Source organism: Seriola lalandi, unplaced genomic scaffold, assembly GCF_002814215.2.
Source record: "Seriola lalandi dorsalis isolate HSWRI2012SDOR001 ecotype SW California unplaced genomic scaffold, Sedor1 jcf7180002054619, whole genome shotgun sequence".
NCBI classification, from domain to species: Eukaryota; Metazoa; Chordata; class Actinopteri; order Carangiformes; family Carangidae; genus Seriola; species Seriola lalandi.
Window position 1 is genome coordinate 105,998 of NW_019525172.1, and position 17,596 is coordinate 123,593.

A 17,596-nucleotide genomic window follows, 5' to 3' on the forward strand; every position below is an offset into this window, starting at 1 on the left:
AACTCTTGTCAAGAAAGCAAATAAGTGCATTTCCCAAAATGTTCCAGTCTATTCCTGTAAGAGTTACGAAGATGTAAAAGAGGTCTGAAGAGTTTGAAACCTACAGTTTCAGACTACACATCAACATGTCATGCTAGGATTTACTGATGCCTCATTTCAAACTAAAGAAGAAAATATATGAAGTCTGTCTAGCTCTCGCTCCAACAGGAGGTTGGAAGCGCATGCTGTAAGTCAATTTGGGCAAAGCATTTGATGAGTGTAATGTAATGTAAGGAAATCTATTGCAAAATCATCAGTGAGAAAGATTTTCAACATGCAGAGATAAGTACTTTTTGAGGAATTTATAGAGACGGAAGGAGACGTGCACATGCAAGCGCACGCATATACACACACACATACACACACACATGCTGGCATTAGTACTTGAGTAAACCACTGGAGAATGTGTGTAAACACACGGTGAAGCACTTCTGCTCTCCTCAACTAACCGCTTGGCAAAGTGTGTGTGTGTGTGTGCGTGTTTGTGCGTGTGTGTGTGTGTGTGTGCGTGTGTGTGTGTGTGTGTGTGTGTGTGTTTGTGTGTGTGCATGAGTGTATATGTTTGGGTGCAAGCCCAAAATCCCACTGGAAACTATTTCCTCTACAAGAGCATTAAAGCATCACCGCTCTCTTAGATGTCAACACCAGCGAGCCCTCTCCTCTCTTTTTCTTCCCCGTGTCCCATTCTCTCTGTTTCTTCCTTTTTCTTTCCTCTGTCCGTCTGTCTTTGTCTTTCTTCTTCTCATCTTTTTCTCCTGTCACCCTTGATCTCCCCCTCTGTCACTCTCTGTCCTCTGGAATAGTTTTGACGGGGCAGTTTGATGTAACAGTTCTGGATCTAAGTGCTTTTGTTGAGGGCAATCCTTTGATCTGCTGCTGATTTAACAAGCTATGGAGACCACTTTTAATGGTACTGTAATGGAAAAAGTGAGATGCTGCATTTTAGTCAACTTGATGTGTCAAAACACGCACACAGAAATAGCTGTGCTCTGAGTGGACTGCATTCAGTCCATCTTAGAGCACATTAAATCATTTTTGATGAGCTGAGCTCACCGTTAATGGTTTAAGCAGACAGAGCTGGGACTACATGGTCACAGCCAAAACAAACTACATACCCAACATTCCCTTCACCTGACATCAGCCAGCGCTTGGACCCAGAGGGGCCATCTCCATAGCAACTCATTTGTCTTCATTAGGGCTTGTCCAATGGGTTGTATTGCTCTCCGAGGGGATTAATGAAGTTGTCGTGAATTTAATGGAGCTCTCAGATGGTCAGTGATGATGAGTTTTAATCATGTTCAGAGAGAGACAGAAAAATGAACTGAAAAACAGCAGGTTTGATGTTAAAGGTGGTCAGCAGGTGGACTTCTCCTTTTTAAAGATTGTGATAACATTTGGGAAATACGCTTATTCACTTAATCCGTAGTTAGATGAGAAGATTGATACCCCTTTCATATCCATTTGTTAAAGCAGCTATAATCAATATTTTTGTATTTACAATGGATCACATGACTACTTGTGTGTTAAAGGGGGGGTCACTCATAGTCACTAACCAACAGATGACCGTCACCAGGATGTGCACAGCTGCAGAGTCTTCTCAGCTTTTTGGAGCTGTTAAGTTTTCTCGCCTGCAACCTTTTTTTTATTTTTGCTTCAATCTCACCTGTCCATCATCATCGTTCTCAGCCACATCACTCAGTTTTTTCGAGCAAAAAAGCTCTACGGTACTCACTTCACGGCACCTGCAAGACAGAAAAAGTTGTCGATTAGCTGGTGAACATAGTGAAGCATTTAGCTGCTAAAGAGCCAGATGTTTCCCTCAGGAGGTGGTGGAGAGCAAAACAGGATTTGTAAATAAGCAACTTTTGCTAACAAAGCAGTTTTCTACTTTATAAAGTAACAATATGTCAGGTGTTGTGTTTACAAAATGTTTCTGTTGCCCTCAAGTGGTTATTGCAGGTTTAATTGTGAAGCTACAGCCAGGAGATGGTTTGCTTAGCTTAGCATAAAGCCTGGAAACAGGGGGAAACAGTTAGCCTGGTTCTGTCAAAACAACATCAGCCTACCAGCAGTTCTAAGCTCACAAAATAACTTGCTCTGTCTTGTTTGTTTAATCTGTAGAAAAACCAAAGTGTAAAACACAGCAAGTTGTGATTTTTATATTTCTTGGTAAGGTGTAGTGACTTCCTGTAGTGTCTGCTAGTTGCCTGGCAACCTCATATTAAAGATATTTTAACTTATTAGCTTCAGGAGTGCTGCTGGGCAGATGTTTCACTTTGGATATAACCAGGCTAGCTGTTTCCGCCTGCCTCTATTTTTATGCTAAGTTAAGTTAAACTCCTGGCTTTAGCTTCATATTTACCATACAGGCCTTCTCATCTAACTTTAAGCAAAAAAAAAAAAAAGCTAATTAGAATATCTTTTACAATACAAATGTGTACTTTTTAAAATGGTCACCATGTCACATTTACCCGAGACTGGCGTCTGGTTCTCAGTGCGTCATATCCTCACCACCTTCCCACCTTGCACCCCTTTAGGTGAAAATATGACTGTTCTAAACACGGCTGATTGGCTGTTGGGCTGCAGCAGCCCGCCCCCCGCCCCGGGCTCCAAGGACTATGGTACAGAGGTGCATGTGTGTGAATCCCAGGCCAAAAGTCATATTAGCTTAAATGCAAAAAGTGATGGATTTCCACAGTTTAGGCTGTTCCTAGATCTGATGTTTTTGTGCCAGAATTGCTGTGATTTTCATTTGCTGTGCAGTGCTCTCTTCTCTTTGGATCACATTGTGAATTTATCACAAAATGTATGGAGTTATTATTAGTTATATTTGCAGGGTTCCCAACAGTCAACACATGAAAGAGAATTTGATGAATTAGCTGAGGAAGTCAGCAAATATCAGGGGATTTTGCCAAAGTGTTACCTTGCATGCTTATATTTTTAGAACTTAATCATTACATTTTATGGTTGTCATACTGTTCCTGAGCTAAAAAGTCACATAAAAAAAAAAACCAAGGAGGAATAAAGCCTCAAGGTCATGGTGGTGTTTTGACTTGGTTTTAGAAAATGTATTAAAAACTGTTGAATCAGTTATTGTGGGAACCCTGCACACAATATTTGCACCATTACTGGAACTGCATGGCAGTTTTCTACTCTCTTTACTAAATAAGCCTTTCTTTGTGTGTGTGTGTGTGTGTGTGTGTGTGTGTGTGTGTGTGTGTGTGTGTGTTTGTGTGTTTGTGTGTGTATATGTATATGTGTGTGTGTGATGGTACTTCCTTACTGGCCTCCCCAAACACTGATCCTTTCCCTCTTCCTTAAGTGAAAACAGAGCCTATGAACAACAGTGATACAGTCACTACGACAGGCGACACAGCACTGGACACATACGCAGGCTCAGGTAACACACACACACACACACACACACACACACATACAAACACACAAACACACACATCTATGAACAGAAATTTAAATAGTGACTGCCTTTTAGTCTCTCTCGGCTCTTTCCCACTTTGTTTTCTCAGACTCACAAAAGTCACACACCGTCATCCATTTCGGCGCAGTGGTAGGCGTGCTGAAAGCTTTAATCCCATGAAGCATTGCCTGTCCTTGGATTGCGTCATAGAGGGATGAGAGAGCGGGACAGACAATTTTACACTTGTTTTTTTTTTTTTTTTTAGACTCACACACGACCCCGTACTCCTTTTACACTGCACACACACACACACACGCACACACACAGACAGACACAGATACACAAAACCATTAAGCAACACACACTGAGGGTTTAGAAGCAGTGGGGTGTTTGTCAGTATTGAGCTCTGACATCTCAATGACCACAAACAGACATTGTGTTTTACTATGAGGCCCACAGTAAGGGTTTCATGGACTACAGTGCTCTCTAAAGAGGGATAACTTGGCTCCTCTCCATTCAAAATGATTCAAATTATGTTTACTGGAAAAGCATTTCAGCTCCAACAAGCTGGAGGCCTTGAATTGTGCTGCTCAGGAGCGGTTTTGTTCAACGAGAAAGAAAACAGAAGATTCGAGCTGACACCATCCATAACCTGTATTTTTTGTTTGGTTTTTTTTGTCTTGTTGTTATTAATTATTGTGCTGTTTTTAGTAATCACCAGCAGCGGGTACAGCCCTCGTTCAGCCCACCAGTACTCCCCTCCGCTTTACCCTTCAAAGTAAGTCTGACACAACACAGGCTGCTCTCCGACAATCCTTAAGAGCGCATCTCGCTCTATACAGTTAGTTAGACTTCGCCCATTTAAACATTAAATGACCTCCTATGTTTTTTAATCTGCCCGGTTCCTACCTCACCCGTCTGTCCGTCTCCGCTGCTTCTCTTCCCTCTCCTTTCCCAGGCCCTACCCTCACATCCTCTCCACGCCTGCAGCCCCTCCCATGCCGACCTACGCCGGTCAACCCCAGTTCAGCAGCATGCAGCAGTCAACTGTCTACACCGCTTACTCCCAGACAGGGCAGGCCTACGGACTGTCCACCTATGGTATTGACAGACGCACACATTAAACGTACATACTGTGACGTACAGTACCTGGAACAGTTTTCCACGATTGTTACAGTAATTGCTCAGATAATTTTGTTCAATAAAACTGCCAAACATTCACTGATTCCGGCTTCTAATGTTTGAGTGTTTTCTGCCTCTTGTATGAAGCTGAGTTTATGATTGTAAGTCATTTTCCACTATTTTCTAACACTTTATGCAAATCAAAGGCTTTATCAGATCATTAAGAAAATTAACTGGTAGACTGATAAATAATGGAAATAAATCTTTACTTGAAGCCCAAAAAAAAACGCATTTAAAAAGTGCTTAGACCGAATATTATTGGGAGACTTTGTAGAGAAGAGAACATTGGTGGGTTTGTTCAGTGTGATTATAAATAATATATAATCACAGAATTCAAACATTCCTACAACTAAACTGAAAAAAAAGAAACGACACAGAAAAATTAAAATCAGATTACACTTGTTTTCTGATTGATTGGCAACAAAATAATATTGAATGTTTGTGTCTTGTCATAGACCTCGGTGTGATGCTGCCGGGCATCAAGACAGAGAGCGGCCTGGCCCAGAGTCAGTCTCCTCTGCAGACGGGCCTCAGCTACAGCCCCGGCTTCACCACACCTCAGCCCGGACAGACTGCATATTCACCCTATCAGATGCCAGGTCGGTAGAAAAAGCATCTTAAAGAACAACTCAACTCAGAAACCATAATCACGCATTCTTCTGATCTGATTAGGAAAATACCGAAAAATGATCTGACCCTTTTATTCCTCTCTTTTCTGTCTCTCCAGGTTCCAGTTTCACTCCTTCCTCAGGCCTCTACGCCACCAACAACTCTGTGTCCAACCCCGCCAACTACACTGCCACACAGCAGGTACATGTGTGTCCATATATGTGTGTGTGTGTGTGGGTGCGAGTATGTGTGTGCGTGCATCAAGGCTTGTCCATCAGCTTAAACCTTTAACGTTCACTTTCCCAGGCCAATAAGAAATCCCATTTCCTAAGGGAGTTCTTGCCAGAGCAGATCAACCGTGCCATATGTTTGGTCTGAGTGGTCAAGTGAACGTCATTTTCCTCATTACGCCGGCTCAAACAAAGGATGAGGATTTTGTATGGTGCAGTTGCGATAGCATTTGAGCCCAGAAGTGGTTTCACAGTCACGCTCCCACACAACTTTCCCCATTCGGAGCAGCTTTAAGAAATAAAATCTAATTACACCGCGACCTTGCAACAGGGAAAAACTACGGAAAGAAACAGAAAATTAGTCTATGTGAAAGAGTGTTTTGTTCTGAATATTTCTCTACGTCTATATGATGAATTGTATTGTGGTAGTAAAATGGTTAAAGGGGGGGATTTAATGTCCCACTATGATAGATGTGGCTGTTTACAGGAAGAAAGTCAAGGTTTGGCTTGTGTGGGTGGATTATGGGGAATATGGTGTGTGTGTCTATGTGTGTGTGTGCGCGTGTATAAGTGTATGAGTTTAACAGGAAAAGAGAAAGTAAGCGGAAACTGAGAGAGAGAGACTGATTGAAATCAAGTCTGTGTGTATACAGTATGTGTGAATATGCATGCTTGCATACACACTTTGCTGACTACCCGCCAACTGTGCGTGCGTGCGTGCGTGCGTGTGTGTGTGTGCATTCATGTAGTGTGCTCCAGTTTATAAGGGCTCGTAGAGATGGACGTAGTGACAGGTTTAGAGAGCTGACTCATAAAAGTGCCCATCTCCACTGGGTCAGTAAAAAGCAGCAACACAAGGCTTTAATTGTTTTGAAGATATAAAATACAGAATGTAGGGAATAAAAGATTAGAGAAATCCGAGGGAACACTTGTAAAATCGACCATCAAAAGTCAGTCTGAACCTTTCCAGAAAAGTGAAACATCTCAATTTTCCTCCTCCTTTCTTTTTGTCCCTGCTCTCTGCATTGTGTCTTTGTGAGCTCATAACTCATGTTATTCTCTGCAGGATTATCCCTCATATACGACGTTTGGCCAAAACCAGTACGCCCAGTATTATTCCGCCTCCACTTACGGGACATATATGACCTCCAACAGCGTGGATGGCACAGGCTCCACAGCAGCCTACCAGCTGCAAGATCCCACCCCCGCCATGACCGGACAGGCTGCTGAACTTCACCCAGGTTTGTGCTTAAAAAACAAACACCACCGCTCAGAATGAAAGTGTCAAATTGCCGACACTCCACCACAGTTCTAACGTCATAAATATGCAAACAAAATGTCCGATTTTTTCACCGCTCCTTGATTGTGGCTCCATAATCTTGTTTCCAGTAGAAAAATACCACAGTTTGGGTAACTGAGTTCAAAACCCTCTTTCAGCCTACGACGAGGCACAGGAAGCAACTTCAGACTGTCGCCATAGTTACCTGGCATCACGCTCGCTAATTGGAGAATCGGCATGTGTTTACATTAGCCTGAGAGACTTTGATTAGAGTGAAGTTATGTTAAATATTGCACTTTTATAGACAAGTCGGACAAAGACAAAGAGAAAGACGAACAGAGCTAAAGTGCACCCATATGTGCAGAAATGTGGCTTTATATTCATATTTTTCTGTTTCTTTTTATTCACATTTTTCCTTGGTTTATCTTGGCTGTGATTCAGGAAGCCTGATTAAAGGAGCTTATCGTTCTTCCTGTCACTGGCACTTTCCCTCTCACTGCCTCTCTCACCTTCTCTCTCTCTTTCCCTTTTTTTTTTTTTTTGACAGTGGTTATCTTTTTCTCCTGGTTGCTCACATGCTCTCTGTGTCTTTTTGTGTCTTTATCCACCCCCACCCGCTCCTCATCTCCGTCTCTCTCTCTCTCTCTCTCTCTCTCCCTCCACCTCCCTCTTCCCCTGATTGAGACATAACAATATGAGAGCTGAAGCTTAGAGTCTGGTTCTAGTTACCACACAGCAGTGGGAGCATATGGCATGAGGAGGGTGTGTGAATGCGCAAGAATGTGTGTGCGCTCTTGTGTACCCCTGCAGAATTTTGAAGATACATTATCTTTGCAAGAAGCATCAGCTTACCTAACTTTACTTTGAATTTATTGCACAGTTCCATGTTTTCCCTCCTCTGTTAAATCCTTACATGTGCATGTGAATCACTCAGAATACCAGTGGTGCTTTTGTTTAGGTTTCTTGGTCGTCTTTAAGTTGATCTGTCATGCCAATTACCTTGAATTATTAAACCTGACAAGATGGCTTATAACTGTACAAAGTCTGAGCTATTGCTTTTCCTGAAGTGGATATAGCTCCAGAGCACCTGTGGGATCAGCTCAAACCACATCATTACTGTTGCTTTAATGCAGAGAATAAACTGTAGTTTGTGATTGCTTGTGCAGTCTGAGACGGACATTTGATCATTTGTAAATTTTAAATGTTTTTAAATGTCCTGTATGTGTTTGCGTTCGCCCCTCAGGGGACTTTGACACAGTGCAGAGCCCCTCAACGCCCATCAAAGAGCTGGATGACCGAGCCTGCCGGAGTGGGGGGTCCAAATCCCGGGGCAGGGGCCGCAAAAACAACCCTTCCCCTCCCCCTGATAGTGACCTGGAGGTAAGGGACCAAAAACTCCCACAGACAGAGGACTTACATTACTGACTGACTATTCCATTCAAGTCTCAGTGGATATTTGGTATTCCCTTTGATCTTCATCCTCCCTGCTCACTGAGGTCTCAAAATACAAAGGAGGAGAGGCTGATAGAGAGCAGGACCACCCATGACCATGTCCAGTTCAACTTGCATGCACATATGGATGCAACATTTCTGTAAAAAAAAACATCTTTTAATGTCTTTTAATGTTTTTTTTTTTTTTTCTCCAGAGGGTGTTTGTGTGGGATCTGGACGAGACAATCATTGTCTTCCATTCTCTGCTCACTGGCTCCTACGCACAGAAATATGGCAAGGTAAGATCATCACCATGCCTTCGCTGTCTCTCTGTCCAGCACCCTCTAATATAAGTAAACAGTTAGTCCATCCATCTTCTTTCTTCCCTCCAAATGTGGAATAACAATGGCATCATTTTGATGAAATGAAGAGTGATGAATCTCCATGTTTCGCTCCAGCCTTTCAAAGATCGCCACAACTGGCATAATTGTGGGTTTATAACTGAAACATTCACTTTTTAAATCCTAAAAGGCCGTAACTGCTGCTCTATTGAAGCTTGGGGAGATGATGCATCATCCTGTTACCAGCACTCGGAGTCAAGGGCATAATTTCCACTGGATATGTGGGGGGGGGGGGCATATCCTCCTTACTTTTACGGTTTCAGTTTAATTGACTTACTAAAATTTCTTTAAACTGTGTACACTGACTGCCCAGCTGCCAGAATCCAAACAGCCTTCAGTTATTACTGAGAGCTCACAGCAATAAGGCTTACAAGTACTCCTGCAGCGAGCGCTCCGTGCATCTTTTTTGCCCCAGGCTTTGTCTCACAGGCAACGTATTGATGGAGGTTGTCTGATAGGAAGAGCTGCAAACACTACTCAGGATTTTAAAAAGTATTTACACCTCTGTTTAATGTTTTTTTGAGGTTTAAAAAATAAAAAATAATTAATATTCTTCTAAAAAATATGCTGCAAATGGACATCCGTCAAATTTACAGCAGTAGATTTCATTCAATTACAGTTCATTTAAGTGAAGATGCTGATACAAGATGAAGCTACATGTGCTTTGAAATACAGAGTGCATTAACAATACAGCAGTATACATAGGAGGAAACAGAATTCGACATTTTTTGTTGAACTCCTATAATTATGAAAGCACAATAACCAATGTCACCCCCCCCCCCTTTTCTGAAACTTAACCCACACCCTTGTTTAAAGAAGTTTGTTTTATATAAAACCCAGCTCAGAATGAGCTTCATTTCCCTCGGTATATTACTGACATTACATCAACTACTTCAAGAATGTTATGATTAATTTATGATGATGACCACATACATAATAAAATTAATAAGTCTTAAAATGTACTACATATTAAGAACATGAGTAAAAGCCATTAATAATTGGTTCATGCTTACATTAATCCAATCAGGGTTTAACAGGCTAATTTCTTACCTAGACTGATGTTTGTTTCAAACTTCACTGTGAACTTATGTGGAGGTCTCAACTTCTCACATAACAGCTACACTGTTTATATTTCCCTTTACTTTAACAGTCCTTGGCTCTGATCTGGAATCATCCTATGTGGTCAAGGCTACAGATTTTTATTGGGTGATGTCATTTCCTGCGGGCACCGACATAGCCACCAGCCTGCCTCTAGGGGCTTTGCATCCCGAGCCTGTTCTGACATCTTGTTTTGGCAGTCAAACAAAAGCTGGCATGGCTCACGCACACGCACACACACACACACACACACGCATACACACACCATTTGGAGCCAGACTTTCATAGAACCATAGGAACCTAGGCGTTTTACAGATAGGATTTGTGGGCACTGATGCACTTCCTAGTTGCTCTGCAGTCAGGGAATTTAATGTTTGGCAATTGGGTTTTAATGGGTAAAGGAAAGGCCCTGGTGAGTTGTAAATCACTCTGTGTGTATGTGTGTGTGTGTGTGTGTGTGTGTGTGTGTGTGTGTGTGTGTATGTGTGTGTGTGTGTGTGAGAGAGAGAGAGAGAGAACACATGCAGCCTTGTGGTTAATTTAGCTTGGTTTGCTTTGTTTTTACAGTGGAGAAATACAGTTTACCAAATGATGGCACCACAAGTCATGACCTGGCACTGAGTAGAGAAAGTTGTGCATTTCTCCTTACCGGCAAAAAAAATGAATAAATTAGATGATTTCAATGGCTCGTCTTCACCCACAGAGATCCATATCAACTGACCAAGCATTAGCATGAAAACAGATAAAATGTGTCAGATTATTTAACTTAAAATATTCCCAAGAGCATTTTTTCTTGCTGCCTCCCGCAAGAAATATGGTGGCAGCTGTGTCTGTTCACACCTCTCCCAAGATAGTGTTTACACTGTTGACATAGCAACCACGAGGAAGATATCTGGAAGATATGCCTCTTCTAAATGGATGTTTCACTCTTCATAAATACACATCTAGACATCTTTTTCACACAGACACACGCCCGTCACACTCACTCACTACGGGAGTTATTATAACCAGGGATAGCGTTCACATCAACATGAAGTGTTGAGTTTCCAGAGCTCGAATGATAACAGCCGAGGTGGGCTGTTAAAGGAGTTGTTTCAGGGGACCCTTGCCAGGACAAAGTAGTATTTGCAGTTCTCTGTGATTAATTGAACTTGTCTGGCAAAATATTACAAAAAACAAAAAAGCCACCTCAGCCTTTCTGCAGCCCAAAGTACGGCCAAATTCAACGGCGCAAAGGGAATGAACACATTTCAGCTGTGAGTGTTTTGACAAACGTGGATGTCCATAACTCCCCTTTGGCTGGCAGCCAACATAATCATTACCTGAGAGACAAACCTAAGTGCCTCTTGTCTGTGTGATTGACAGGAAAGCAGGAAAAGAGCTACAGTCAAAATTGCTGCTATCACCATTAGCAGCTGTTCACTTTTGGAGAGCCATACACAATTCACATCTTTCAACTTTATGGAGCATTCTCATTTTTTTTTTTTTTGTACTTTCTCGCACTCAGGAATGCCGATCATCTCTCTCTCTTTCTGTGTGCCTCGCCCGCTCACTTTCACTCTCCTTCCTGTTAGTTTCTTTCTATTCTGGTCGTCTGACGGCGTCAGCGAAACGCGCGGCAAGCTGTCGACCCTCGCTGACCTATCACAGATGATGGTTTTTGCAGCTGAGCCCCGGGCTGGCAGACCGGGCTGCGTTCTCCCAAACACACACACACACACATTCACATACCCACACACACACGCAAACCATTCACATACCACATACACTCCAAGCGCCCCCCTTTGAGGGTACCTACTCTCTGCAATACACACGAATGAAGACACATACTCTTCCTCTCACCCCCCACAAACACAACCCCCTACCAAGCGGGAGGAATGTTGATGGGACAGAACAAGTGCAACCTGTCTGTCAGCATCTGCTGTGATGAGTGGAGCATACCAACTCTGCAAGTGGGGGGGTGGGGGGTGTTGGAGTGGGAGTTGGGGAGAAGTAGAAGGTTTTTAAAACCTAAAATGGTTTTTGGGACTGAGGGAATTAATAACTCTGGAAGAGAGTAAAACAATATGATAGTATCTGGTTGTCATGGTGATGCCATGATGACATTATTTTCTTCCTTGGTTAGGACCCTCCCATGGCGGTAACACTGGGTCTGAGGATGGAAGAGATGATCTTCAACTTGGCTGACACACACTTATTCTTTAATGACCTGGAGGTGAGAGACACACATCAGCTGACACACACACACACACACACACACACACACACACACACACACACACACACACATTTAAGCTTGGAGGTTTCATCGCACAGTATTCAAATTTTGCACAAAGCACGACATTAAGCACAAGTTTCTTGAAGCCACACTGTCATTCCGTGAAATACTACTACTGTCCTCTAGTGGTGTAAAGAGATGTAACACACTCCTCCATGTTTATATTTCAATTTTAGCACAGACTGCTTTGTTTTAGTTGTTAATGGTGAATGGATTCATACATTTATACAGCTTATCTTATTTTTGAGTCATTTGTGTCTATGTTTGTGTGCACAGGAATGTGATCAGGTACATATTGATGATGTATCATCAGATGACAATGGCCAGGACTTAAGGTGAGAACTTTACCTTTCACAGTTCTATACAATTTAAACTGCTGATAGTGTTCATGTGTTGTTATTTCTAGGCTATGAATTCACAAATTACAGTGTTCAGTTTTGTTTGTTCTTTGTTAAAGTTATTAATCTATTAATTTGATCAATGATTTGATCAACAAAAACATTAAACTGTATATGTTCATAATACTGAATAATAAAAATAACCATTTGATCTTTTTGTTCTACCAGAGCAGATTTTTCAAATAAAACATATCATTATTATTGACAGTACTTACAGTTTTGCAACTGATGGCTTCCATGCAGCTGCAACCAGCGCCAACCTGTGCCTGGCTACGGGTGTCCGCGGCGGGGTCGACTGGATGAGGAAACTGGCCTTCCGCTACCGACGAGTCAAAGAGTTGTATAGCACATACAAAAACAATGTGGGGGGTAAGCCAATCAGACGGGAGTTTACTGGATACCATGGCCATTTAAAGGGTGACATGGAGAGCAAGTGTTGAAAATATGAGTTTTTGTTGAACCTGAAGTTTAAATTTCTCACTAGAGCTGCTTTGGTTAGAAATAAGTTCAGTTGAACTTATTTGTAATGAAAATCCATTAAACTGTTAAGCAGGATTTCATTGTGTGAGTAAACAACTACAAACGACAACTAAACCTTTGTCACATGCTCTCTTTGGTGTGATTTCACATCACAAACTCTACATAAACTGTCAGTCTTACCCTCAAGAACTTTGCTTGTGGCCTCCAAGTTGTTGATGGGACAGCTCAGGACAAAAACTGCTGATAATGTCCGGACTTGTCCTGCTTTTTGTCCTGTGTGTGACCCGTGTTGCTCTGAGCATTAAGTAAGCTCGTGCTGTGTTTTAGGCCTGCTGGGTCCTGCGAAGAGAGACGCCTGGCTGCAGCTCAGAGCAGAGGTGGAGGCTCTGACTGACTCCTGGCTCACCCACGCACTCAAGTCCTTGTCCATCATCAGCTCCAGGTGCCGCTTTGCATTATATTTATTCTTTCACTCAAAGAAAACAGTGAGACTTTTCCTCTCGCAGCCCTCCTCTCCGTTAATTAATAAAGCCAAGATTCAGAGAGCAGGGAACAAATCTGTATTCAGCATCAGACAACACTGATTCATGATCCATTTCTTCTTCTGTCCGTCCATTCATCTATCCTTTCACCCGTCTTTACACACTATGTTCTGCTCTCTGTCCCACAGGAGTAACTGTGTAAATGTGTTGGTGACCACAACGCAGCTCATCCCAGCGCTGGCTAAAGTTCTCTTATATAGTCTGGGATCCGTTTTCCCTATCGAGAATATTTACAGTGCAACAAAAATAGGTAAGACATAAACCCTCGTGCACACACAGCCACACACAATTGTAAACCAATAATCTAATATTGATGCAAATAATACAGTATAAAGTGGAGAGGGGGTAATTAAATATAGTATATATTTGATGGTATAATATGTTAACATATCAAAAGTCACATGTATTTTGTTGGTTATATGGTTTATTTTTTATGTTTCTTCATCTACTCCATATGTTACTGATATCCTGCTGCCTGTTAAGCTCAAGTTCACTGAACAGATGGTTGGGAATGTTTGAGTTACAATATGTATTTTATACGCATTTTATGCTCTTTGTGTGTGTGTGTGTGTGTGTGTGTGTATGTGTTCGTATGAGAGAGACGGGGAATAAGTAAAACTGAATCCAATGCACATGAAATTTCTATTAAAGGAAAACAGATCATGCTGGTTACACTCTGGCCACATTTTCCTTCAACTGTTCTCAAAGACAGAATATGCAGAGTAGTCTTTACAGCCTCTGTCGCCTGCTAGAAATGTCTTCTACTATACAGTGTTTTTTGTTACATTATTATACTTCGATTAAAGATTTATGGAACGGCTACTGTACAAAACCCTGTCTCACATTCAACATGTGATCCAAGACGCGTTTTCTATAGATTTGTATGTATGATTGATGATTGATGATTGATGTATGATTATGAAATGCAGTGGCTTGGAGCTCAAGACAAGTTTCCCCTGCGGGACCATAAAGTATACCTCACTTTACCTTACCTCAACACTGCAGATAAAAAAAATGGCTTTGTAGAAATGCTGCAGTTTTACATATTGCGCTCAGGGGTTAAAACCATTCTGACTGAATATGCCTTGTTCAATCCCAGACTTATTCTTTCAGCTCACATTGAAACCTAAACAACATTATATCTGTCCTCACCTAACACGATCCTGATCTGGCCTTGAACAACTCTAACACTCGTGGGATCTTCAAGGCCGGACGCCCACATTCTGAATGGACTCCGTTAGCTTGAACCTCAGCCGGTCGCGCCAATGTACCGCAGCTGTGGCCAGCATTAAATTATTTTCAACCCTGCATCAATCTGAACACAGGAAACAAAACAACTCGGATTAGGGTGAAGTAGAGAGCCAAAACATTCAGGAAGGAAAATTCAAGCCAAGAGAGAGAGAGTGTGTGTGTGTGTGTGTTTGTGAGCTTATGTTACACCCAATTCAACCCCACGGTGCCTTGATTCAAATGGACGTAGCAATGTGGTAGCCATGACAACCACCTGAGGTTTAAGACACAAGAAGACTGCACAAGTGTTTGAGGTCAGATGCCACATCCCTTAGACTCCTGGATACATTACTTTGCATATGGAATTACTTTATAAGCAATTGACATCATGTATATTTGTACAGGAAAAAGGACAAAGGTTAATATGGGGTGTGACTCCTGACATCCCTCATAGGCACGTGTTGTCCTGGCAACCAGGCTGATTATATTTATCTGATCTGAAGTACATCTTGGGATGCACCACATGGGTGTCAGTAGTAATCAGTGTGATCAATCTGTTATGGGAAAACTGTGTTTTGTGTTTTATGTGCGCGTGTGTGTGTGTTAGTGTGTGTGTGTGTGTGTCCTCTCATCCCTCACACCGTTCTGCCTCTTCCTGTGTTTTATTTCCATCTAAACAACAAGGAAAAACCTGTGAAAGCCATTTGTTTGTCTCCAGGCAAAGAGAGCTGTTTTGAGCGTATAGTCTCCCGCTTTGGCACTAACATTACATATGTTGTGATTGGCGATGGGAAGGATGAAGAGCATTCAGCCAGCCAGGTAAACAAACGACTTCTGAACTTTGACCCCTCTGACCTTGTGACCCTCCTTCCTCCCCTTGTTTATTTGTTTTTTGCAGGAAAAGAGAGTTGCTTTGAACGCATAATGCAAAGGTTTGGCAGGAAAGTAGTGTATGTTGTAATTGGGGACGGTGTGGAAGAGGAGCAGGCGGCCAAAAAGGTAATGGACCCGTAACCTCACCGTGACCCCGCCTACTCCACACAGTGTGAGCTCTGATTGGACGAAGCCTGCCTTTCTTTGCTCTAGCGGTTTTGTGTTGGTTATTTACCGGTTTCTGCTGCCTTTTTTTTTTCCTTTTTATGGAGTGACAGGAAACTTTTGATTGCAAGTGTTAGAGTAAAAAAACTGAGATTGAAGCTTGGCTGAAGTTGTACATTTTGCACCTTGATATTTATTTGGCTCACCTACTGCTAATGATTCTAATTAAATAAATTTGTTTGCATTAAATATTTCTAAAATCAGTTTGATTTTCGTCCCATTTGACACCAAAAATGAATGGCTGCCCAAATGTACACAGTAATTAAGCTTTGAACGATCTCATTTGTTTAGAGCGATAATACTGGTTGTTATCCACTTGTGTGTGAAATCTTATTTTTCAATGACACTGTAGTTCATGTGGGAGAAAAGTAGAGTTATATCACCAAGGGTGTAGGTTTGCATATGGATTTTGGGAACATTTTGGAAGGACAGATTTGAGCGAATCAATATTTGAGTGAACTCGTTCGCACTATGCTTGGAGTGAAGTCATATTAGATCATTCCAATGTACCCTCCAAGAGGCTACGTCTCCAAGACGACCGATTTAGGCATGCTAGCATTTGACTGACTGAAGGCTCACGTCATGTGAGAATATCACAGTGGTAACTAACGTCGCAAGAAATATGTCAACTGATGTTATTTAACCATGTTAGCTAGCGTTAACTAGCAAGTTAAACATATGTTTTTATGCCTTACTATACTATGACATATTTTTTTATCTTACTATATAATGACTTATACTATATTACTACTTACCATATGGCAGCACGGTAGTGCAGTGGTTAGAATTGTCTCCTCACCCTAACCCTACCAGTGTTGAGACCAAACCTACTCCCTTGTATATCACAAGGACACAGGTTAGAAGTGGTGATAAACTCTACTTTGTAGCACTGGAACTTGTTTCCTTAAGTGTGAATATAAATCATATTTCTTCTCCAGCCTTGTGTTTCATTCATAATGCTGGGTGCTGGGATTGTTAAAAGGAATAGTTTGACATTTTAGGAAATACGCTCATTCGCTTTCTTTCCGAGAGTCGGATAACTTTTGGATCAGTGGATGAGCATATTTGCCAAAATGCTAAACTGTTCCTTTGAGTCTTAGGATTGCATGGATTTTGTCTGCAGTGCTTCCGCAAAGCAAGCCGCTACAAGCTACTGTAGTGTAGCTTGCATGACATTAGGTGGTGGTGTGCATCAAATATGTTAACTGCAGTACTGCTGGTTTTAATGACATGTGTGTGCCCACTCCACAGCACAACATGCCTTTCTGGAGGATATCCAGTCACTCTGACCTGCTGGCATTACACCAAGCACTGGAGTTTGAGTACCTGTAACTATTATAGCAATATGGACTCAAGCAATGTTACCATGGACATGGTCAGCGAGGCAGCACCCCCTTCTTTTGTATAACTATTTAAGAACAAACACAATACACTGCGACTGTTTTTGTGATTTTTTTTTTTTTTCTTTTCGTCTTGTTTTTTGAACATCTGGATTTACAAAATCTGAACGGTCTTAAGAAGCAAAGGAGGGATGAAAGGAGGTAAAGAAAAGGACAGTGGGGTTAAGAGATGACTCAACCATCCAACGTGCCCCTGCTCAACCCCCTGGCCCCGATGCTGGGGATGGACCTCTGTGAAAACCCGTGTCTTCTGTCCATGCAGCTGTAGCAGACTGAAACCCTGTACTGACTGAAGACCGCCCCTTGGCCTGGGAAGACATTTCCCTGGGCAACTCGATGTTTGGTTTGTGCTGGAGCACCCAGGCTAGTATCAGGACTGTTGTGGGTCACCTAGGATAAACCGTCCTCAAACAATGAGGGCTTCTCTGTACAGGCAGCATTATGTGTGAAGGGATAACAGCTGCTTGACACGTTTTCTTCCTG

General features: G+C 42.1%; 1 protein-coding gene across 5 annotated transcripts in view; it reads left to right on the top strand.

Moving 5' to 3' along the window:
* The window catches only part of eya4 (EYA transcriptional coactivator and phosphatase 4), a 44,993-nt gene extending 27,729 nt beyond the window's left edge, over positions 1 to 17,264 (top strand). For 2 of the 5 annotated variants that reach the window (XM_023420128.2, XM_023420131.2), the window contains 16 exons: positions 2,577 to 2,660; positions 3,362 to 3,439; positions 4,169 to 4,235; positions 4,416 to 4,558; positions 5,095 to 5,238; positions 5,367 to 5,449; positions 6,545 to 6,719; positions 8,001 to 8,137; positions 8,404 to 8,487; positions 11,813 to 11,902; positions 12,242 to 12,300; positions 12,572 to 12,732; positions 13,171 to 13,285; positions 13,514 to 13,635; positions 15,514 to 15,614; positions 16,965 to 17,264. In XM_023420128.2, coding sequence (XP_023275896.1) covers positions 2,577 to 2,660; positions 3,362 to 3,439; positions 4,169 to 4,235; positions 4,416 to 4,558; positions 5,095 to 5,238; positions 5,367 to 5,449; positions 6,545 to 6,719; positions 8,001 to 8,137; positions 8,404 to 8,487; positions 11,813 to 11,902; positions 12,242 to 12,300; positions 12,572 to 12,732; positions 13,171 to 13,285; positions 13,514 to 13,635; positions 15,514 to 15,614; positions 16,965 to 17,045 — 1,724 coding nt within the window. In that variant the 3' untranslated portion in view covers positions 17,046 to 17,264. Of the gene's footprint in view, positions 1 to 2,576; positions 2,661 to 3,361; positions 3,440 to 4,168; positions 4,236 to 4,415; positions 4,559 to 5,094; positions 5,239 to 5,366; positions 5,450 to 6,544; positions 6,720 to 8,000; positions 8,138 to 8,403; positions 8,488 to 11,812; positions 11,903 to 12,241; positions 12,301 to 12,571; positions 12,733 to 13,170; positions 13,286 to 13,513; positions 13,636 to 15,333; positions 15,615 to 16,964 lie in introns of all 5 variants that reach the window. The other 3 variants (XM_023420127.2, XM_023420129.2, XM_023420130.2) reach the window with 3 other exon arrangements.
* Positions 17,265 to 17,596: the final 332 nt, after the last annotated feature.